This window comes from Tiliqua scincoides, chromosome 3, assembly GCF_035046505.1.
Source record: "Tiliqua scincoides isolate rTilSci1 chromosome 3, rTilSci1.hap2, whole genome shotgun sequence".
NCBI lineage: Eukaryota > Metazoa > Chordata > Lepidosauria > Squamata > Scincidae > Tiliqua > Tiliqua scincoides.
Genome location: NC_089823.1, coordinates 40747840 through 40772840, shown reverse-complemented (window position 1 = coordinate 40772840; position 25001 = coordinate 40747840). Strand labels below are relative to the sequence as shown.

At 38.5% G+C, this 25001-nt stretch overlaps 1 protein-coding gene across 1 annotated transcript in view; it reads right to left on the bottom strand.

The window, feature by feature from the left end:
- NECTIN3 (nectin cell adhesion molecule 3) overlaps positions 1 to 25001 on the bottom strand; it is a 60189-nt gene that overhangs the window by 8860 nt on the left and 26328 nt on the right. Inside the window, exons 3-7 of the mRNA XM_066621271.1 lie at positions 20413 to 20709; positions 16556 to 16673; positions 15277 to 15428; positions 2301 to 2439; positions 66 to 150 (exon numbers count right to left, since the gene is read on the bottom strand). Coding sequence (XP_066477368.1) covers positions 66 to 150; positions 2301 to 2439; positions 15277 to 15428; positions 16556 to 16673; positions 20413 to 20709 — 791 coding nt within the window. The remainder of the gene's footprint in view (positions 1 to 65; positions 151 to 2300; positions 2440 to 15276; positions 15429 to 16555; positions 16674 to 20412; positions 20710 to 25001) is intronic.

Genomic DNA, 25001 nt, shown 5'->3' with positions numbered 1-25001 from the left:
CATTGAGATACAACATTTTGTAGGCGTATCTGCTTTTGAAGGAATAATTTTGATCAGAAACTTACCGGAAGAATTATTTCTTTCTGAGACAGGGAGAGAGCTCTTTCTTCATACAATGTGGGAGGCTTATGTGTTGGTGGAAGATCAATCCTGTATTAGGAAAATTACAGTTTAACCTGTTGAATCATCACCGCATTATTTGAATTTACTTGTTTTACAGGTCCAGTCATTCAGTAGGCAATTTCACACTGACAAATATTCCATGCTGAAGACACATCAAATGGTATAAAATATTGCTTTAAACTTGGACATAAAGTATCAGCCAAAACCTTCAGCACATGACACGTGGAAAGATCTGAGAAATGTAAGGAAATGCCATTTGCCCTTCACATCAGAAAATAGCACCAGGCTTAATTTCCAAACTTTAAATAACTCAGACTTTTCATAAGCCCTGCTCCTGTTGTCTCAAACCACTTAACAAGTTCATAGGGTCAGCAGCCTCTGAGTAACTGTAGCAGCTAGCATTCTTCCATGAGCTGCTATAGCCATCTGTTTAAAACCCTCCTTCCACTCCTCCCAGTGCTTCCATCCCATGCACTTGCTCATCCTCTGTTCTCTGTGGATAAGCTAACACTGCTGAGGGCTGGAATATAAGAGGACATACCGCAGGCAATCGAGCATAAGACAATCTCAGAGCTAAGTCTAGGGCAGGTTTTAAGCAAAAATCAAGGAATTTTCTATGATCCTCAGATAGGTCAGGGATTAAACTTAGGGGGTGTCTGACTATAGTTTTGTCTGATTTTACTTGAGGCCAGATTCTAAAAAATAACCTATCAGTAATTGTTACATAAGAACTGTACAGTCTCTCAGTAAAGAGAGAGATCATAAGATATATTTCTATTCATTAACTTTTTAAATTCTGGTCTTCACAACCTTTCTGTAAACACTATCAGGGTAAGTGCACTGTAAACAACATACCAGTAGAACCATTAATAGAATCCTTTAAGGATCCTGGTGTATTAAGTCAGAGGTTCAGGACATAACATACAACTTATAACACATAACTGGGAGTGTGCAGTTCAATTCACAATGGAGAGACAAGCAACAAGAAATGAAAATGAGCAAGTGCAGCTATACATAGTTGCTACCCTATTTACTCAGAAGTAGACTCCATTGCTTTCCATGGGTGTTATTCTTTAATGGTGTACTGAATTGTAGCCTTAGACTTTCAAATGGAAATGAGATTTACATCCTAGTGTTTAAAAAAACCAGATCTCTGCCAAACATTTTCAAAATGGAACAAGGCTGCAGAAGCATCTGCTAGAGAAGGAGGCTTGCTTGATTTAAATGGAAGACTTGAGCCCTGGTTTGCTTTTGTTCTCAGGAGAATAAAAAGGCTAATTTTGGCTGCAGTTTTGCCTTGAAGCCTGATCACCATAGAGATTGATTGCCCTGTCATTATCTCTGCAGCTGACCCCTGAGTGACCTTGCAGATAAGGCGAAGAAATTATTTACACTTTATTAACATAAATTTCTCACCTCATAGGTGAGTATCTACAGTACTTGCTGCTGGATCTGCTAGTTCCTATGGTCACTCGGAAACATCACTATATGTAGCTGGTTCTTATGTGAAACTAGAGCTATGAAAGCGGAGTCTATCTACACAACCGCTTTACAAGATAATTAATCAATTCATATTTAAGAGTAGTATTTCAACAGGCAGTTAACTAATCCATATGAGGGATAAAATCTGTACATATATAGAAATAAGGTTCACACAAAACAAGATTATCGATTCAGAACTGAAGTGGATAACATTAATTCACAATGCGATTAAAATAAATAGCTGCCAGTGGTCCATAGCTGCTATTTACACTACTATACAGAGATCTGAACAGTGTGATTAATATAATCACATCAGGACCTCAGAAAAGTCAGGAAGAGACTATTAAAGAATCAAAGGAAGCACAACTGCATTTTTGGTGTGTATCTAGTCATTCAATATCTAGTGTACAAAAGCCAATATTTTAAATCAAAATATGAAAGCTGAACTATACATAAAATGGGTAGATTTCATAGCTAATGCTGCAACAGAGAAATATCCCTTGACCTACTGTCAAGGCAAGGGCTTTAGGTTAAGTGTACATATTTAAAGTATTGATATTTATATTAACATTTTAGGGGACTGTGTCTCACCATACATAAGTAAGCAAAGCTCCAGAGAAAAAAAGTAGCACACACCAGAAAAATGTTTTGCACGTTTACAAAGCAAGGACATAAAGTTTCAAAGCAAGACTTACACTTTATCCAGGTAAGAAGGTCTTTTCTTTCTAGGAGTCAGTAGTACTGTCACAAAGATGGTAATGATAAAGAGTGCAAGTACTGCTCCTATTACCGCCCCAGCTACAGCTACTGATGATGACTGCTTAAATGGAACATCTGAAATGTAATGTAGCTGGAATTATGATTTTTCAAGCAATGTCACTTTATCAAAACTCCTCTCAAATTCTGAAAAAAGAAATCTGGCTGGCTGCCTTTGAGAATATATTAAATATTTTGTACAGATTCTACAATTTACTATTTACAGTCCATATGAATCATCAACAGCTACATACAACTCAAGAACAGACGCCAAGAGGCACATACATTATTTGAAGGTTTTAAAAGATGAACACTAAAAGGCAAAATATATTGACAAGATGCTTTTCAATTCCCAGCCCACAAGACAGTCAATGTTTGAGACATTTGGATTTAACAATTCCTGGAAATTTTTTAGCATACGTAAAGCTTTGCATTTTCTTATCTACAAGTGAGAACTATTTAAATTTTTCTTTTGAAGATTCATCAGCAGGACATACAAACATGAAGTCAGTTGGTTTGGGAAATACCTAAAACCATAAGAAAGCAAAAGCACAAGGTGCTTAAGTTATATTCACCAAGTAATTTTTACTTATACTAAAGCCCTGAGAAAAAGCATTAGATTCCACACACTGATCTAGTTTTTCTATTTCAGATTTCTGTGCAAGTTAGTTTTCATAGAAAGCCAGTTTTATTTTTCCATAAAATATATCAAGCTACCTTTCGGAAAATATTTGAAGGTTTGCCACATTTGTCAATTACAATTACAAAAACAGGATGGGCGCCAAGTACAACAGAGATGGTTGCAATTTTCAGTATTTCATCATGGCACAACGAAAACACAGTGGCTGGTCCATAAGAAAATTCCCTTGTCACATAGAACTAGGTACCTGTAGATACACATTATGACCCCAATCTCTTGGAACTCTGCATATTTCTTTCAGAACTACTTGAAGCAGTTAGCAGTGCACTCACTAGAATATTCTTAGGTCTCTCCAACCTAACAATATTTTAAATCAGTACACTACTAACTACTACACTGAAATAGAACCATGCCACATGCTTTGAGCTCCTAAGGCAAAAAGTACATGCTGTGCATTTTTGTTTCTTTAATAAAAAGTGCATAAAGCAACTGCAAAATGTGGTGAAGCCATGCTACAGGGTAGTGAAGGTTTAGTACTTGCCACCAATGAAATTCTGATCTCAGTTCCCTCCCCCACCGGTATCTTATTGGAGATAAAAAGCCTGCCACTGCTTTTGATGGATGTTTTTTGTTCCATTACAATGAATGATTTGTGAGCAAACCTTCCCTCCCTCCCAAAAAAATCATGACTGGAAGGGCAGAGTACTAAATTGCTGTAATCCCACCATGGATTCTTCACATTCCCCACCATATGTAGTAATTATAAGAGAAACAAAAACCCATCAGATCACACTGGATTTACAATAATGGCAGTTTGGCCCTTAGGTGACAGAGGAGGAGTTCTGCTAACAATGTATTTGAAAAAAATGGAGATTTAAATCTTTGAGGAATTGTACACAAGACCCCAATCCTGATAGTCAATAAAATGTCTAAGCATACATTATCATTTGTAGGTAAGGTATTTTTAAAAAGTATGTATTTAAAAAAAAAAAAATGTAGCAACAGAGGACCCAATTCAAAGCAAGAAGATAGGATAGAGAGCTTCTTATCCTTTTCCCTACCAGATGGTGGATTTTTTTTTGTGGTGGTCTAATACTGCCCCATATAAAACTGCTTTTTGCGCTGCAGGGGGAAAGATCTACTTTTCTATCTCCAGGGCAAGTAGAGACTGGAAGTGGGTAATTTTTGGCCAAAAACCCACACAATAAGGAGTTGGTCAACCCCTCTACCTCAACCACATCATCCACTTTTGCTTGCAATATCCATGGCTATATTTTGTAAGGGAAAATACCACACAAGGGACAAACTAGATATGACCATCAAAGCAGTAGAAAAGGGTAGCACAGACTAATTTTGCAGCCAATTGTTTTCAGAGAAAATGTCTTGGCTAACTAAGTTTTAATCTTGCTAAAGTATTATACAATTTCAGTTTCTCCAAAAAGATCCCCAGCATTTTTCACTGTTATGAATATGGTCTGCCCATATCTGATCCATATTGCTCGATGTCTGTCCCATCTGATCTATTAGAATAGTGGTTTTCAAACTGTGGGTCAGGACCCACTGGTAGGTTGCCACCTGATTTTGATGGGTCACCAAATGGTGATGGAAAAATCAGATAACTAATTGCCTCAAGCCCCAAAGCTATTCAAAAATCAGATACTGTAGCTGCTAATTACTGTGTGAGGAGCTCAGCTCCTGCAGTTTGCAAACTTGAACAAATATATGGAGATAAGTGTTTCAGGGTCTTTTTTTCTGGTTATTATTACTTAGAAATAGAAATTTCTAAACGCATCGGTAAAGCAGCTACCACGTTTTCCACACTCACAAAGAGAGTCTGGTCCAACAAGAAGCTGACGGAACATACCAAGATCCAGGTCTACAGAGCTTGCATCCTGAGTACACTTCTGTACTGCAGCGAGTCATGGACTCTCCGCTCACAACAGGAGAGGAAACGGAACGCTTTCCACATGCGCTGCCTCCGGCGCATTCTCGGCATCACCTGGCAGGACAAAGTTCCTAACAACACAGTCCTGGAACGTCTGGAATCCCTAGCATGTATGCACTGCTGAAACAGAGACGCCTGCGTTGGCTCGGTCATGTTGTGAGAATGGATGACGGCCGGATCCCAAAGGATCTCCTCTATGGAGAACTCGTGCAAGGAAAGCGCCCTACAGGTAGACCACAGCTGTGATACAAGGACATCTGCAAGAGGGATCTGAAGGCCTTAGGGATGGACCTCAACAAGTGGGAAACCCTGGCCTCTGAGCGGCCCGCTTGGAGGCAGGCTGTGCAGCATGGCCTTTCCCAGTTTGAAGAGACACTTTGCCAACAGTCTGAGGCTAAGAGGCAAAGAAGGAAGGCCCACAGCCAGGGAGACAGACCAGGGACAGACTGCACTTACTCCCGGTGTGGAAGGGATTGTCACTCCCGGATTGGCCTTTTCAGCCACACTAGACGCTGTGGCAGAACCACCTTTCAGAGCGCGATACCATAGTCTTTCCGAGACTGAAGGTTGCCAATACAATACAATACATTATTACTTAGAAATAAAATATTTCTTTCTAGATCTCCTTTTTTAAAAAAAAGTCTGGTAAATCTAGGTGGGTCCCAATAGAGTGTCATGTTAAAAAATGGGTGCTAAAATGATTGGAAACCACTGTATTAGAACCAAGGGTTCAGTCCCTCTTATAAGCATACCCCTGAACTTGGGCTTTATTGCAAAACCAAATGTAATTTGCAGCCTGCAGAATGCTACCACTGAGCTGTTCAACTTAAAGGCAAGAGAATGAATGGACTGAAGGCACACGATACAATTCTATGGCTGAACCTGATCCTGGAAACAGCAACTGTAGGAGACCGACATGTATGGTGTTCTGAGCCTTACAGAGGAGGAGTTGGCATTAATGTGCAATAAACAAGCTATTAAAGCATAAGTATCAGGACGTTTATGACTGCTTTAAGACTCTCAAACCATTAATCCCCACAATAACTCACAAAGCAGCTAATAAAGAATGCTTCATGCACAAGGATATCCTGCAGGAAGACTTCAAGTGTAGGAAAATAATGGTCACACTATCACATGCAATAACGCTCATGCTTTCCTACACATACATTCACAAGTATGTGATCATCGCACAAGTGTACATGTGGCTCCTTCATGCTAGCTGCTTTTTGTTGCAAACAGATACTACTTTTGTGGCTTCTAATCGCACTTCCACAACTAGTTTTAAACAGCTCTTATCACGCTCCACTGGTTTTTTTTAGCCCATTTTTACTCATTTCTGAAACTTAAACTAGCAGTGCTGACCAGGTCTTCAAGATAAACACAGTTTTTAAATACACTATTAGTTCTTCAGTATTTTAATTTTGAAAGAGAATTTGCCTCATGACTCAATGAACAATACTACCTATGCAATTAAATCTTTGCAATTCAAATGGCAGTTACTCAATAGCACTAAATTGGCATCCATTAGTCTCCTTTTAGAGACAAAGTTCCTGACACTACACTGTCACATTTACCAGGTCACTAGAACACAGGCTGCAACTTATGTCACAAGTACAGTAGTCCTTTTTCTAGATCACCTACAAGGCAAGCTATTACTTTTTCCAAGTTCTGGAAAGATGAACTTGTTTTGCGATCCCAAGTTCTAATCAAGTTTAGGATAAAACAAGGAGATAAACAAGCGCAGAATGTTGCTCAATTAATGTTGCTTAATTGTAATTAAGCAGTACAAATGCTTATATATCCTTTCCATTAACTAAAGGCATACTGCTGGCTACAGCAGCAGATTTCAAAACACGTTTCGATATCTAAAGCGTTCAAAAACCTTGGTGTAGCCATTTTAGATTTAAATGTAGATTATATTATTTTGGGGACTCTGACATCTTAACAATAAAGCAGTAATCAAAAGCAAAATGAATGTCTGTGACTTGTGTTTTCAGACACTTTCTGGACATTCGCCTGTGGCTGACAGACCAAAGTTTTTGGTTGCTTCACCAAGTAAAACAGGCCCATCTCTGTAAAACTGAAAAATAGAAATCTTACTGCCTTTTCTGCACCTTAACTACCCTGGATTTTATAAGCAGTCATTGTAAGAGTGATTTGTAATTTAGTTTAATACACATCAACTACAGTGACCAAGAGACCATCTGTGAAAATTTCAAATGCGCAAAAAATAAATGGTATAGAAATACTGAATTTGATAGACTTTTTTATATTCAGCTGTGTTCTTTTTCAAATCTATATTTGCTTTCTCAACATAAATTTAAAATTTACATCTCTTTATATGCCTTTCAAACATTTGTGCATAGGACCTGCGTTCAAGACATTAATTTAACAAAAGATTTATTTAACACAACAGCTATTCATACTTACATTCAGTTGTATTTACACCAAACGTACATTAGGTAAGAAACACTGCAACACTTAACATCTTAAACTTATTATTAGGAACCTCTCATATTCAACTGTAAAACTCTGATAAATTTTAACAAACTTATGATAAACACATTATAAGTACTCACTTCTAGATTATGAGTATTACAAGAAAGCTTTTAGCAGGGCTTACAAGAGGTATGCCGCTATAGATTATGCTGGAGATGTTCTTAAAACCACAAGCTATCTTTTTTTTAAAACAAAAAAGTAGAACTGCTATTCACTTAGGGCCTGTTCCAAAGCCAACTGAAGTAATTTTTCTTCAGCAAGTCATGAAGCAGACCCTGAGAATTTTTAAAGAAACTCATTTGAGTTCACAGGCAAGCATGGTTTAATGTTTACTTCCTAGTGTACTGAAGACTTTGGTCAAGTAATGTTACCACTTGAATTATCAATGTGATAGAGATATGTAGCAAACCAGTTTCATGTATTTATAAATACTAAACTGCAGTCACATTTTTTGAAGACATAACCACCAAGTCACAGTGTACTGTCAAAACTGCACCTTTATACAGATACCGTGCTCACTGAAAAGCTCTAAAATACTGTAGATCATTTTGTATTGTTTTCATATTACTTAAAAGATATATAGGGAAATAGTTGTTAGCATGTCTGGTGTGTACATCAATTATACTGCCAGGTTTTCCAATATTCCATAAGCAGAGTATTTGAATTTCTCCAATGGTGAAAACACATTGTGTTTCCAATTCTGAACATGTTTCAATCAGGAGACTCCAATGATTTCAGTGGAACTTACTTCAAAGCAAGTATGCTTAAAGCCAACACCTGTTGGGTTCCTTTGGATACACTGTTCTCTGCACAATTATGTCTCCTAAACCTATATGCCTGATGTGGTGTTAACAGTAAGGTTGTCCCATTTCCTATAAGCTTCAGAGAAAGCAAATTCCTTGCAAATACTTGTTTCTTTCATCTATTCAACTACAGTTTAGTAGTAAAGCCGTTTCTTTGTATAGTGCCAGATTTCTTCCTAATGATTCTATGAATTTCATAGGAGATATATATGCAAATACCTAAACATCTTTTCAGTTTAAGATAACACCCTTTGTGAGCCTTGTACACACTATTCATCCTTTCGTCTCAACACGGATGGTTTTTCAGAGTGACATATGCTTACAACACGCAGGTTAATATCATGGGCAAGGTTGCTCTTCACTTCTTATACAGCCCAAACATTTCTTGTAATACCACCAAGTTCTGTAAAAAGTTAAATGTTTATTTCTGAAAAATGCATCTTCACTAAAATAAAGAAGTTGCATATGGGTTCCACCTGAATGCATGTCTAGCTTCCTGCTTAATTAACATTCTGTAGAGCTTGGGGAAACCGAACATTTTCAGAACATTACTTTTTCCTGTAGATAGGGTGAACTGTTTATTGAAGGAATATTTAATCCTTCACAAGGGACTCTTCCGGAAATATAACTAAAGTGTTTGGAATCTAATATTCCAGTGCTTGGAAATAAAATGCAGTGTAAAAATAAAATTTAGTGTTCCTGTTAAGTTACAAGACTTTGTTCATTGAAAAGTTCATTGCAGCAGGTTCAGTGCAACAAGTCATCTGTAAAGGTACCACCCGCTACAATATCTACTTATGGCAAGGCTCAAAAATGTAGGAGGTATTCAATTCTGTGCAGAAAACCTAAAAATAAAGCTTTGAAAAAACTGTGCCATCAGAATTTTTTATATCATAAAAACCACCTTTTGTAAACAAAACATGCCTTAGATCAGCTCTATATTTGAATCAATTTCATGTCACCTTTTACTAGCGTTTACAGACCAAAAAGATAATTCTTGATCCTGAAATCTGTAGTCACAAGGAAAGACAGTTGTTTCATTTCAAACTTTTTATAACAATTTCTCTCTTTTTGGTTTCTCAGCACTTGTTCTTAACTTGTGCTGTAGGCCAAATAACGTATTATATTAAAATTCAAATCTTGTGAAAGACAGTAGTACAGCATTGAAAAAAATAAAGCAGCTTCAATACATTTAAACAAGGTCTTTACATTTCGTCTGTCAAGTTAGAATATAAAAAGCTTGAAAATCAACTTCAAAAAGCTTATTCCTCAAGAAAAAGTATAAACAATCTGAAAGTGATCGGCTAATGAAGGAGCTTTATGTATAGTCAAAGTGTAAAAGTGGTCATTACACATACCACTCCTTTCGAGATATTACAGAGCCATCAACATGTGAAACTAAGTCATCTTCGTTTTCGTCATAACAATCGTCACCCAAGTATTTCATTTTCAGTGTTCCGCCTTCATAGTAATCCATTGGTCTTTCATACCTCTCCTGGTACCTGTTAATAGGTTCTATATTGTTCCACTCTTTTTTTTCAGGTTCTGCCAAGTAGTCTTTAGTTATGACACTGTTCACTGGATGTTTTATTTCTTTTTTCACACTGTCAGGGTAAGAATCCACATCATCTACCTGGAGAGTATCTATTTGAGTCTCCTTTTGCATATCTGATGGTGGAATGTAGTTCTTAGCGAAGTAGTCACCGCGGAACGTCCTCCTTCTCCTATACCAGATAGCACCAACCAAAATGCTCACAAGTATCAGGAAAAGAGCCCCGCCCACTGCACTACCGATGATGGTGCCCCAATTGTCTTCCTGCATTCTTGGCCATGGTGAGGTTGGAAAATTCATTAGTTTTGGCTGAGTTGCTAAACCTGTGATGCCATCAGTTGAAGGAAGCCATGGAATCGTGGGTGGTGAGGTGGTAGTAGTAGGAGGATCTAATGAAAGAGCAAAGAGATACACAAGACAGAGAAAAGGCAGAGAATGTCAATGCAAACTACATCAGTTAAGAGCGGATAAGAAAGCACAGTTGATGAGTAAGTAAGTGTACTTCAACATAGTTTTTCATTCTCCATTCCATAATTGCTTACTACTTTTACCAGAAAAACAAGCTGAAATCAATAGTGATTTAAAGCTTCTGGGCAGATTATTGAAGAATTTAAAAAGTTCACATTAACAATATTCTCTAACTCTTTCCATGCTGTTTTAGAACATGAATTAATCCCATCAGCTGAGAAGTACAACCTTGTCCTATTTTCCACAGAGTTATGAACTGAACGAAATATTTATCTTTCATGCAGTCTGGAAGCTTATTTCAACAACTGCTAAAGAATGAAAAACTATATGTTGCATGCCAAAGTTAGCCAGATATGATTTCAACCTCTCTAGCCCATTCAATGTTATGCTGAGGTATTAGCCATAATGCTTAAAAATCAATGTACTTAAAGAGTTTGTAATGTATTCTAATGCCTCTGAAACTGTTACTGAAGATGAAGAAAACAGAAGAAAACTCAGAAACATTTTAACCCAAACAAGGATTTTACCACACACACCACCACAGAACTGGTGGAACAAATAAATTTAAGTGCACTCCTATACATGCTTACTCAGTAGTCCCACTGAAATAGGACTTACTTCCAGAGAGGAGTGTATAGGATTTCAGCCTAAGTTTCTCATTTTAACATATACTCAATTTCTCGGAATAGTTAGTAGTACATTATGAGCTTTTAATATTGATGCTGAAGTTATGCACTTTGAGTAGCACACACTTCCTTTACTGGGCATCAATATTGTTCAGATCTGCAAGGTTCTGCAAGTCAAACAGAAGTTTACATTTGGGTACTGGAAACTCAGTTGAATGTGGATGGTAAGCCAATGGCCCAAATACGAGGAACATGTAATTAGTTCAATGCACCCAAGGGAGGTTTAGGCTTAAGCTTTTCAAATAGCACCCCATCCACCCTATCCATTTTGAAGCTGAAGGGAGTTTCATAAGCATTTTTGAAATATGGCACAGGGAATTCCCAATCAAAGGAAGAGAGGCAATTCCATGAAGCACACCCAAGGTATAAGGCAAGTCTAAAGAACGATTTTACTAGATATGCAATCATGATTAATATTACATATTTGAGATTAATAAAATCATCCATTGTACTGACTGTCTCGAAATGCAGAAGTTAAAAATTAGGAGACTTTCAGAAGTTGAAAGTATTTCTTTTTAAACTTATTTTAAGTAGCTAGATTACTACCATGTAGTCCAGGGGACTCCAAACCCTGGCCCAGGGGCCAGATGTGGCCCACAGCGAGCCTCTATCCGGTCAAAGGCCAGCTTCTTGTCCCCTGAAAGCCTCTGGTCCACTTGACTGAATATGACCAGAGCTGTGCTCTGATTGCATCTGGAGGGTGTTCTGAGGGCCAGAGCGGCTGAGTGAATAAGCCCACTCATTCATTTATTCATTCATCCAAGTTCCATCTCTAATTTATTTAAATTTTATATTTAAATTTTTTTCCGGCCCTCAGCACTGCGCCAGATATTTCATGTAGCCCTCTGGCCAAAATGTTTGGAGACCTCTGATGTAGTCACTTGAAATACTGTAAAACTGAACAAAGTTGTTAGTGACGTGTTAGTGTATCATTTAGGCTATTTCTTTCAAGATGGCATTAACTGAGCAGGTAAGACAAAATCTAGAAGAATCATTTAATTCAGTGCTTTTACACATACAACTTATGAGATTTCAACTACGATTATATTTCACTGTATTTCGGGCAATTCATTTATAGTACAGTAACTTTTATGATCCTTGCTCATTTTGTAATGTCTTGCTTACAGAGTTAAATGCTTCAATAGCTTTTTTAATAACAATTGGTTAGGACTATGTCACTATATGACAATCATTCACTTCTATCAGGTGATTTATTAATATGAAATTTGTGTATGCATAAAGTACATTGTGAATCTAAAGGTGAAAACAGAATTTTGGAAACTAGACAGTTACTACAGAAATCAGAGAAAAACAGGGATACATGATTGGACGAGGGGCTCATGAGCCAGGTGATAACAAATGTTTGTGTATGTGTGCATTTTTCTGAGAAGGGGGTTCATTGCTTTCATCATATTCTCGAAGGGGAACCCCAACAAAAAAAGTTAAGAACCACTGATCTAAAGTAATGCTGTTCTATTTATAAGTTAATAAAGGCCAACTATTCCCCATTGTATAGTTTAAGAACATTTAGTCCCTGCTATTTTCCAGATAAAATTATCACTGAATTACAGAAGTCTGGGGAATACTTGTCACTGGTGCCTTGAAAATGGCACCCTGTAACCAGGTATAAGTTCATGTCGAGCTATGATATCAGGTAGCATTATTATCTATCCATACGTTTTGCAGGCTGCCCAAGTCAAGCCATACACGTTTGGCTTGTAACACACCTTGGGCCCAAGTAACCAGAGGATATAACCTTCACACGACAGAGAGCACAACACACACATTCAGAGAGAGAGAGAGAGAGAGAGAGAGAGAGAGAGAGAGACAGACAGACAGACAGACAGACAGACATAAATTACAGGGTTGGGGGCGAGGGAGAGAGAGAGAGTGAATTTTGAGTCTTAATGCTCCAAGGCTGAACAAGGCAGAATTGGATTGATCTTGATAGTGGTAGAGTTAGAGGCACATTAAATAGACTTTAAGCCTATTTCGTCCCTAGATTATTCAATAACCAGATGCTATAAAGGGGGCAATGATGGCACATGAGGTGGCACTGGATGCTTTGGAGCAACTTTAAGGGAAAACAGGCAACTTTCCCCTGAGCAGATAATCCAAAAAGAGTGAGGAAAAGGAAAGGAAAACCTACTACCATTTTGGCCTGCAATTCTTTCCTATTTTCCTTCTCCAAGTGTCAAAAATCTCTCTCACACACACAAACCCTGTGAATCAAGAACAACATTGTCCTGCACCTGAAAAGCTCCAGTCCACAAAAGTATATGCCACAATTAACATTAAGTATTCAGGGTGCCACAAAGCCTCATTATTTTCAGTGCAACTCACTAACAGTCCTCTGAATTTGCTTCTGTTGTTTTTCCCTTTAAAAAGTTTCTTTCAAGCTTTTTTCTCTCTGAACACTATTGAACATGTACATTAGAACATCATATCAACCTTGCACTGTCTTTTGAAATATTAAGGTTTACAGCTTTGCTGTTTTCTAAATTAAATGAGTAGCTTGTCAACATTTTATCTATAAGAAATTCTAAGAAAATAATCAACCTGAATGAACTGAAGAGGGTGAAGAGAGAAGGAAGAGGAAAAAAATTAAACATAAATGTTATCAGGAAGATGCCAAGCATAAAACCCATGACTTATCTTTATATCATACTTTGGCAATAGCCCTGAATAGTATTTATTTTGCTTTAACATCAAATTAAAGTGGCAGTTTAACAGAGAATGTCTCACAGGTCACATGCCTGCAAGGAGACTTGCTGCTCAGTAAAGTGTTATTTATTTTGTAAACAACTACAGGTTAACCTTAAACTCAGATTACATCTCAAGCCTGAGAATGAGATTGCATTTTACCTTATGAAAAGGTTGACTTTAGAAATTACCGTTATATACTTATCAGAGTTCTAATCATATAACTTTAGTTTCTTATCTAATTTCATCTATGAAATTATCAATCATAGACATTACATACTGAACTGAATTAAATATTATAGGAACAGAGACAAGTCTAAAATGAAAATGTAATCCCCATTTGGAAGAATGCCTGACGATTTTATTTCCCTACACCAGAAGTACAGTCAGTCATATTATGATGTATCTGCAATTTTTCCAGTCTTACATAATCATCTGTGCACTTCTCAAAGTCATTATAATACAGAAACACTATCCATACATGTGGAGTAACAAATCTGATTACAAGGTTATGTCATTTTTTTGTACCTTATTTTTAAAGATGTGACCATGTTCTCCAATTCTTTGACTCAGAATATAAACTCTGGCAAAACCAAACTCCACCTAACTTCTTCAAGTGCTCTTTTCTAGGACTCCTAGAGCCAGGCTTGCTGTTATAACATACCCTGCAACAGAAAGTGGGGCGAAGAGGCACTTACCTCTCTTCTGCCACCAAAGCAACAACAGATATTGCTAGATATCAACTATTGTATGAGCAAACCATGCTTAATGATATGACGGACAACCCCTAGTGGCCTACAAAACTGAAGAAGTCCGTTCACAGCCCATTTACTATGCATACTCAGAATGCAACTAGTACTACTATAAAAGACAACATTCTTTTATAGCACTTATACAGCACTTTAAACTGTTCAAAGAACTTAATATAGGTTACCTTGTTTTCCTTAAAACAAACTATATAATATATTCTCTCTCTGCATTGTAGATAAAAAGGAAGAAACCATTTGCTTACGCCTACCAACAAGCTCATGGCAGAAGCAAAATTCAAATCAGCAAACTTCTGATTTGTTGCTCTTGGCTACAATTCTACACCAGCTTCCTTACTATAGTAAGGAAGCCTATTGCTAGTGTTTTGTATCATTGTTAAGTATTGGGGCATGGCTTCTTAGTGTTAAAAGTTCCAAATTTTGGTTTCAACTGCAATTTTATTGGCAGTAAGGGAAGTCAGTTCTAGCTTGCTTTGAGAGATTTCAGTGGAGTCTGGATACTCATGACAACCATCTTTATAAAAAACGAAAGTTCTGCTTTTTCACACCATTTGCTAGTGTGTATGCTGTTGTGTTAAGGCTGATCCTACATCCTGTTGCTCTGGCTAATGCAACAGCCCAAACGTTACATCTGCTAGTGTTGCAGGCAGATGCACCCTAACTTTTGCTGATGTTAAGGAAACATCCTTCACGGAACACATTTCCGTTCACTGAATGTATAAGCAAACTGGAAAAGACCATTCTAGCTAACAAAATTAAAACCTAACCAATCCTATATTATGATTACAGTATTTCTAACAGAACAGCAAAAGTTTATATTCTAAGACTGGGGAAAAAGTGCCAATAACTCACCTAATATATAGATGGTCTTTTGATCACTTCTCTGACCAAGAGAATTGGCCACTTTACAAACATAAGTTCCAGTATAATTATAGGTCAAGGGACTGTTGAAATGTAGAGTATTGTTTAAAGGCTGTAAACCTTCAGGCCACTGCCCATCCAACCTGCATAAAAAAATGTTTAGAGGTATTCTGAGAAGATAATAGATGACATGATTGTATACAAGAGAACAGTTTTAAACAGTACTAAGGAGTCTACTTTTCTAGAATGGATCAACTCACCAGCAGCAGCAACAACAACAACTAACAACAACAACAACAGTATTCATATACCGCTTTTCAACAAAAAGTTCACAAAGCGGTTTACAGAGAAAATCAAATATCTAATGGCTCCCTGTCCCAAAAGGGCTCACAATCTAAAAAGATGCAACACCAGCAGACAGCCACTAGAAAAGACACTGCTGGGGTGAGGTGGGCCAGTTACTCTCCCCCTGCTAAATAAAAGACGAGCACCCACTTGAAAAAGTGACTCTTAACCAGTTAGCAGGGGTTACTGGGGGCAAGGTCCGCACCGGGGGGGCAAGGTCCTCATTTGCACAGGCGCCACGGGGGAGGGCAGGCGGAGAACAAAGGGGGCAAGGTCCTCATTTGCATAGGCGCCACAGGGGGAGGGCAGGCTTACTTTAAAAGTAAGTTTTCCTCCTCTAAAAACTAGGTGCGTCTTATGGTCAGGTGCGTCTTATGGAGCGAAAAATACGGTAAGCTTCTTACACCCAACTTGATGCATTAGACCACAAATCCAGCTCCCAGTCCAGCATTCCATCTCTCACAGTGACTAGCCAGATGCTCCTTGAAGGCTCAGTCACTCTTTTGTTTCAAGCATCTGTTAAAACGAAGTATATTGCCTTTGGCCGTGCATGTTCCAGTGAGCCAACAGTCACCTTATGCTATCTTCCTTAAATTTGGCTAATCCTTTTTTAAAAACTATACAAACAAATAGCTACCACACCTTGAGGTAATGAATATAACAACTTAGCGTTTACAGACTGCTAGGTAAAGAATAGAGAGTATGTTCTGACACTGGCCAAAATATAAAGCAACTGAAAGAAGCTGTACAAGATCAGAAATCATGGAGAGAGCTGGCTCATGGAATCGCCAAAGGTTGGACAGGACTGAATGAATAATTTGATTAGAAGATTCTGAGATTTTAAAAACCTGTTAAATTTTTAAAAAACATCCGTTTTGGGAGTGCAAAATGATTAATAAACAGATTTATTTAGACAAGAACTTACCGACTCCAAGTAAACTCCATTGGCAGAGGATTTGCATCAGCATTACACCTGAGTAAAACATGCTCTCTTCCAATATACCAATTTCCATCATACCCAGTTACTGTAACCTCGGGGGAATCTACAAACATACATAATGGTAAGTATTAGAGACAGAATAAAGAAAACTTTTCAAATTCTCAACCAAGAGTAAGATTTTCTGGACTCTGTCAAATTTCAATAGGCTTCCTTCTCAAACTCATCCTTTCCCAGAGCTCAGTAGGTGAGGAATACTGAACTTACCTGTATCTCACTTTCTCTCTATTTGCTTCTTTCAAGAAAGGGAGTTAGTAAGGGAAAGTCTGTTAAGTAGATAGCAGATGCTTTCCAGTTAGGTGCATTTTATTTGCATGACAGATCACATATACATTTGTTGGAACATACAACAGCAAACAAGCATTTAAGTAATGTGAACTACCTTGCATATTATCAAGATAACCAGGAACGGGGGAAGAATATACCGTATTTATCGGCGTATAACACGCACTTTTTCCCCCTGAAAATAGGGGGCAAATGATGTATGCGTGTTATACGGCGATGTCTCTTTAAGGGATCCCGTTCCCAATAGTGCCTAGGGGCGGCACAGCGTCGTGACGTGATGTCAGCGCTGCGCCCGCCGCATATTATCACAGCCGCTGGCAGCTGATGAATATGGTAAGTGGAGACCCTTTCTTTGGGGAGGGGAGGGGGAGGGATTGAGGTGAGGTGGCATAAGTAATGCTTTGGATGGTGAAGAAGAAGAGCTGATTTATGAAGATAGTAGCAGTGAAAGCAGCAGTGTTCATTGCGATTTTGAAGATAGCAGTGAAGATGAAGAGTTTCTTGGTTTCCCAGATAGTGATTTCTGAGTAAACTTTTGTAAAAACAAAATATCCAAGTTTCTTTTGTTAAAACAGTTGCTTTTACTGTCCTTTTACATTATTTACCTTATATGTGGTAATAATATTAATAAAAAAAAGTTCTGAGCTACCCTTATTTTTTTCCTGAAATTTCCCTCTTAAAATGAAGATGCGTGTTATACGCCTGTGAATACGGTAGTTGCCATGCTCCTCTTTTTGAGATTTTATTTTGCTTTTTATTCAAAAACATCTTGTTGATCTATATAACTAGGCAAAGAGGAACATTTCGAAGCTGTGTCCTCTTGTATTTAGCAGGGAGAGAGCAACTATCTCTCTTCATCCCAGCACAACATCTTTTCCAGTCTTATTTATTCATTTGATTTTTACCCTGCTTTTCTCCCCGATGGGCATCCAAGGCAGCTAACAACCAAATACATCAAAGATAAAATACATAAACTAAGAAATTTTTCCTCTGCATCCCTTTTAAGACTGTGAGCCCTTAGGGGCCAGGGAACCATTTATTGGTATGTTCTGCTATGTGAACTGCTTTGCAAACTATTTTGTTGAAAATCAGTGTATAAATAATAATATGACCCATGTAAAACTGAAGACTTACACACACATCTCTTATCATTAACATCTTGATTTTTATGCAACATCAAGAAGATTTACAAGTTAACAGAAACTACCCACTTTGTTATATGTAATGGGTCCAGTCCTTATCAAAAGGTAATCTGTTCAAGGCATTTCTGGACCTAAGTCATCCTAGTTACAGTACGTTAACCATAAATGGAACAATAAGGTATGTGGTTCATGGGAGTCTTTAGGTAAATTCTGTTGGGATGGCATCAGAATATTGAAAAAGCAATTACTGGTCATTACTACACACCTCACAAAAGGGTTCGAGAATGAAAAAAATAATGCTAACAGGTCTTCTTCCATCAAGTGCTTTCTGTCCCTCCCCTTTTAACTTTAAGGCTACACTATCCTCAATAAAGCAAAACACATGACGTCAACAGAAGTTAACATTGGGGCTTGCATGCACACTTACTAGAATCGCACAGAACCTATTCAGGAACAATAGGAGAAAGCAGATAATTCAGTCCTCCCTGCTCCTCTATTTCAGACTGCACTGCTGGAGATGTTTAGATCTCACTGTTGGATCCAGGTCTTGGATCAAACTTTTCAAAATTGGGAAATGCACATGAAGTAAATATTTAGGTATGCATTTTTACCCTGATCTAGCAAAAATCCTACTTTTTAGTCCTTTCCGGAGCAGAGTATAAGAGCAGAACTCAAACATATGTGATGACCAATTTTCTAGCTGCTGTCTGCCTATTTTTAATTTAATAAGTATGCCTTTTAAAAATGACTTTGGTACTCTTTGCACCTTGTATACTAAATGTCAACTTGCACAATCAATACAATTGTGTTTATAAGAGTGTACAGTACTGTGCTCAGATGTTACCAAGGACTTTACACTAACAGGCTTTAAAAATAATTACAACTAACAGCATAAAAGTGACAATTTCACAATGATGGTGGGGCAATGACAGTATAAGTTACATAATACTTCCAAGTACTGTCTTTAAAAAAAGACAGGTGTTTTTGCAACCAAGACCCACAGATTAATGGATATCACAACTGCCTATTTAAAATAAAAGGTACATAACTGACTTGTCCTTGTAACTCTGGCAACAGTGATTATATTTCCAAGTAGTATTCATCTAGTTTGCAATGCAAACAGTCATATTGATAACATACAATAGAGTTATACCAAGTTGTTCATGTGGCATGGTAATTACCAATGAAGAGGCCAATTTCATCACTAGATGAATCAGGGCTAGAGTTATGATTTCCAGTGTGGGAAATGATTTAAGTCCCTTTGCTTTTCAGTGGGTTCCAAATTAGAGAAAACATCATTCTTCCCTACATCCCTGGAAGGAGGGAGTCATTTTTTGGCAGACATATTCCACATCATTTGCTCACTCCCCCTTATAAAAAGGGTGTGCACTATTTTCACAATTCTCATATTAATAGTAGAATTTAGTGCTTAGATAAATTGCTGAGTGGGTGAAATACAGAAGGTAGAAACAAGCCTCAGTGATGGCTTATATTTTGTTTTTTTGCTTGTTTTTTTATTCCAGCAAAATACTTGCTGCAGTGTCTCAGTCATTCAGAAACCAAATCAGACCAAGAGTTGATTATCACTTAGAAAGAATTGTTATGAAAGGTGTTAAGAATTAAGGCGCAATCCTAACCCCTTATGTCAGTGCTTTCCAGCACTGATATAAGGGCAATGCAGCTCTGAGGTAAGGGAACAAACATTCCCTTACTTTGAGGAGGCGTCCATGAGTGACACCCAACTGCAGGATGCAGCACATTTTCCACTGGCATCAATATGCCAAGTGCTGGAAAGCATTGACATAAGGGGCTAAGATTGCACCCCTAATTTTTTTAATTTCAGTGTTTTATCTTTTCTATTTTATTTTATTTCTATGTTGTACACTGCTCTGAGTACCTGAAAAATGGTAGAAAAATATGTTAACTAACTAAAAAAGACCAGGAAAGAGAGTGGGTGTAAATGTTCACATTAGAGAGAAGTGAAAACTGGTGTACCTCAAGGGTCAGTCTTAGAACTTGTGCTTTTCAGATGACCTGGAATAAGCAGTGATATGAGAAAGTTTGCGGATGACACTAGTGGTGTCGCTAGGGGGTGCAGGCTGCACCAGGTGACGCACACAGGGGGGTTACGCAGACTGGGGGTGACACGCTAAAATCGCGGTGGTTAGGAGTAAATTTTAGAGACTCTGCTTTCACACAGGTCAAACTGCACATGATCCAAAAGACCTTTCAGAGTTATCTGGTAATATGCAAAGACTACAACATTTGATACGCAAAGAACATTCTAGAAGTTGTAATTTGAAATATTTTCTGGAGGGGAAGAGATTATGAGGTGATAAGGATATGTTAATTACTTACACTGAATGTCCAACATATAAGAGTGCCTTATCTCCTTTTCCAAAGCTGGATGCCGCACAACACAAGTTATACGTCGTCCTCTAGCAAACCTGGTGGGAACAAGCTTGTAGTGACTCTCAATTGTCACAGTTTCATTAGGATACGATGTTGAAGTAGATTCCATTTCACCAAGACCACCTTCCCAGATAACTTCTGCTGCTGGCTTTCCAGTGGCTGCTGTGCAAACGGCTGCAACTGTCTCATTGGCACCATCTATTAAAGTATTTGGTCCCTTTGTTAGGCTCACAATAGGTTCAACTAAAGAAAAAAAAGGATATAGATAAACTGATCAATAACTGTACCAATTCTTCTCTGGGAAAGCTTCCAGCATTGAGTCGTCAATGCCTTTGACTTAGATATCTGAAAGCATCTCCAAAACAGAGCTTTCCCTTCCAATGAGGTGCTTCAGTTTCTTCTTGCATACCCCCACCATCCCCATCACACCAGAACATGGTTTTGCCCAGAACATTTGCCCCACATACTATGCATTCATGATCAATCAACCATTCAATTCTTAGGGTATAATTCAGCTCTATTAAAAATTTTCTGTATATTTCAATGGATTTCACCCATCTACCTCAATTCTTAAACAGATTTACAAAGCTCACCTTGAAAAAAAGCTAAAGCAAGTTAGCTTTTTAAAAATATAAACAGAATTTACAAGATTTTTTTCTATGAGAATATTGGTGGCTAAACTTTAACAAAAGAATCAAAGCTCTAGTCAAGATATGCAAATAGTTTGTTACCCTGACATAATATATTGGGGAAAAATGGGTCTTCAGTCAGTGATTAGTGCTTTTGGCAGGAGCGCCAACGTCTTTTGAACTTGGAAAAAAGAGTATTGTGGAAACTGAAGAATCTATCTATATGGTCACCCTAAATAGATTCCTTTTGTTCTAATTACAAAATGTGGAATTGATGCTCAAAATAAATAAATAAATAAATAAATAAATAAATAAATAAATAACCTTGACATAATATACGAGGAAATAAGTTATTAAATTCAAAGTCAAGTCTACTTTATAACCCATGCTTTATCAATTATGCTCCCAAAGCCATCTATAAGCAAATGAAAATTATAAGCTTAGGCATTACCAGTTTTTCCTCCGGATATTGAAAGTTTTTTGACCTTTTTGGTCATTCTGAAGCCCACAGGGGCCACAGGATGATATGCATGGCCTCTGAAGGCTTTAGAAAGCCCTCCAGAGGTGACCAGAGTACAGCTCTGGTACTATTCAGATGGTTCATGTGGAGCCAAGTCTGCCTCAATGCAGGTTCAGGGCAAGTGCACTGAGTCAGATCCACAAATGTTAAATCTGCAGATAAACAGGCTCCACCTGTATCCTGCTTATGGAGCAAAGAAGTATTACTTCAAGTGGTGGTGCTCTTTAGCAGGGGAGGAATAACTGTCTCTCTTCATCCCAGCACAGTGTCTTTTCTAGTGGCTGATGTTGGTGTTCTTCTGCAGTTTTTTATGAGCCCTTTTGAGACAGGGAGCCATCTAGTTACTTGATTTTCCCAGTAAATTGCTTTGTGAACTTTTGTTGAAAATATTTTGGGACCATTATTAAGAGCAATACTGAGGGTCACTATCATGAAATGCCTGATTTTAGAACTCCTTTAATTTTTCAAATTTTAAAACTATATTAGATCCATCATGATTTGCCGTAACCATTTCTCATCAGAACAAATTCATAACTGCTGTAATTTTGATTAACGAAGTATTTAAAATGCAATAATTTTAGTTTCAAAGTTATCTTTTGCATTCTACAGTTTAAGTAGATGTTGAGTAACTGTGTGGCTGCAATCCTAACCACACTTTCCTGAGAGTAAACCCCATTGAACAAAATAGGACTTACTTCTGAACTGACCTGGTTAGGATTATGCCGTGTTATTTGTTGCTCATGCTAATTAAAACACAATTCTTTCCTGACATTACCCAGCCTCCTTCTGGCCACACACCTGAGGGCAAGTGACTAGTCATACAGATAACCATTTCTGTCTCATGGTCACCAAGTGCACTTCAGCATTGAGGGACTCTTTCTGCACTGATCCTATTTAAACCTGCATCCTGCTTTTAACTAAAAAAATGAAAACAAGTTTAAATGCAATCAATCATCACTACACCATTTTTGAATTTGCACTCCTGAAAATAAATCAGGTAGACTGCAAGTGCTAATTACGCATTTTAAAATTATAAGTTTTCATGAGTCAACATGCTTACGTTCACAGGTCTCACCATCTTCCCCCCACCCTCCCTACCGGGTATACTATCCTCCACCAAATAAAGTGGGATTGCTTTCCCTTCATTTTTAGTAACATATTCATGGCACAGTGGTAACACACAACTGAAAAGGAGCCCAAGATTGCTTTTCACAGGTGCAATCTATGAGCACTACTAGAACTTACTTTTTCTGTGATCATGTTCCTCTAGAAACCAGACTTTGCCATTCTAAAGTTAGTATTTCAACTGGGCCTAAAAGTCATCTCTTGATAACCTCCAGAAAACCATTCCATTACAGGTGTGTGTCGCTTAATGACTGGGATGATTTCCAGCACCCATTGTCAAGTGACTCTGGACGTTAAAGGATGTCATCTGCCTAAGCCTCCAAAGTGGAATAGCAGCTGTGTTTGCCTTGCCTCCAGAGACTTTTATGAGCCCCGCAGAGGCCGCACGCATCCATGGAGTTTTTCTGAGCATGCTACAAGGCTCAGAATGGCAGAAAAATTGCAACTTCTGGTTTTCAGGAACTTTTCCAGGTCTCAGAATGCCTTAAAAGGAAAAAAAAAAGTAAATTCCGGTTTCCTAAGTTGCAATTTTTCTGCCTTTTGAGCCTTAGAAGAAGCACGCTCAGAAAAGCTCCCCTTTGCATTTGAGGCTGGGGGGGGCAGTGATCAGTGACTGACCACATGGACTGTCACATATGTGGCCCATCGCTGGCTGGAACCTTGCAAAGCAAGTGTACTTAGCACAGAAACTCTATCACTATTCGCCTACTTTTATCAATTATGATAGAGTTTAGAGCTTTTATCTAGTCTTCAGGCTCTCAGTATTGCTCATCAGCTGAGAGCCTGAGGGCCAGATAAACAGCTTCTGTGGGCCACATTCAGCCCCCACACTCTCAGCTGATGAGCAATGCTGAGGTGTCAGTGCTGAAAGCCCGCATGATAATTGGCCCACAAGATGATTGGGTTCTCCAATATTTTGAAATATGATCAAGATTTGTTTATTTTCTCTTCTGCCACTTGCAGCTAATGAGCCCCTACATGAGAACAGGGTGCTTATTTCTGGTTTTGACCTATTTAATGACATCACTTCCTTACTAATGGCATCACTTCCGGCCCTCAGCAGGCATCATGAATGCTATTTGATCCCTCTTCTGTTTCATGTTTTCAGAGAACAATGAACGTATAAAGGCTTTATGCTTTCTTGTCAGATATACAATAAATGCATCTCTCACATATACCTAGTAAATGAAATTTTGTTTACAGCATGATGAAAGCAGAAAGTGGCAGTTAACTGCTTTCTGTTTAGCATTAGAGTTAGTTTAATCAAGTATTCAGGTTGCATACCAATTTCCTCATGCTGTAAGCCTAAATCCTTACAGCTGAGGTATTCAATCTGTATGTCCCTAGGTGTGGCTAGGAGAGAGGTTTTTTTTTGGGGGGGGGGGGGTGGACAGCTTAATAAAGTGTCTAGCTCTAGAGAGGCATTACTAACTCCCAGGGGCATCATGAGGCATCTGGGGGAGAGAGGTGGCCGCAGCTGCTCAGCTCAGCTCCACATGCTGCCTCCCTACTTGCTGCTTTTCTGTGGCTGTGGTGGGTGGGGCAGTGTGAGGTGGGAGGGCATGTGAAACATGGTGGGGGGAGGTGGGAGAGAAGGCTGGCTGGGCAGCCATGGAGGTGCTGCATCTCATCAGCAGAGGGTGCACTCCTGGCAGGCTTTAAACTGGAAGAGTAAGTACAGGCAGCGCAGTGCTTTCCTCCGCTTGGGAAGGAGGGAACCCAGTCTGCTCCTGGGGGGGGGTGTCCAAATGCCCCAGCCTGTATTCCTCCATCTTGCCTGGGGGGAACAGGGGTGGCATCTGCATGTTGGGATGCATGTATGTGAGAATGCCCCCATCTACCTAGGGGGTGAGTTGTAATCTTGCTGAAATCCTAGTTGCACTTTCCTGGGAGTAAGCCCCATTGACTCAAATGGGACTTACTTCTGAGTAGACCTACATAGGCTTGGGGTCTGTGTCAACTTAACCAAGGATTTTCACCTTTCTCTTTTTCCTCCCCCTTCAAAAAAGAAAAAAAAGTCACTCTTGATGGCTTTATTTCCAAAAATTGATTAAAAATTTTCAGCCATTCCCCTTTTTCCTCCTGCCTCCTGGGGGAGGAACTTCCCGTGTCGGCTGCTATTGTAAGACAAAAGGCATAATCTTAGCTAGGTCTACTCAGAAGTAAATCTTATTGTGTTCAATGGGACTTACTCCCAGGAAACTGAGGTTAGGATTGCAGCCAAACAGTCTCTGGGTCTCAGTTTGCATCAATTTGCAATT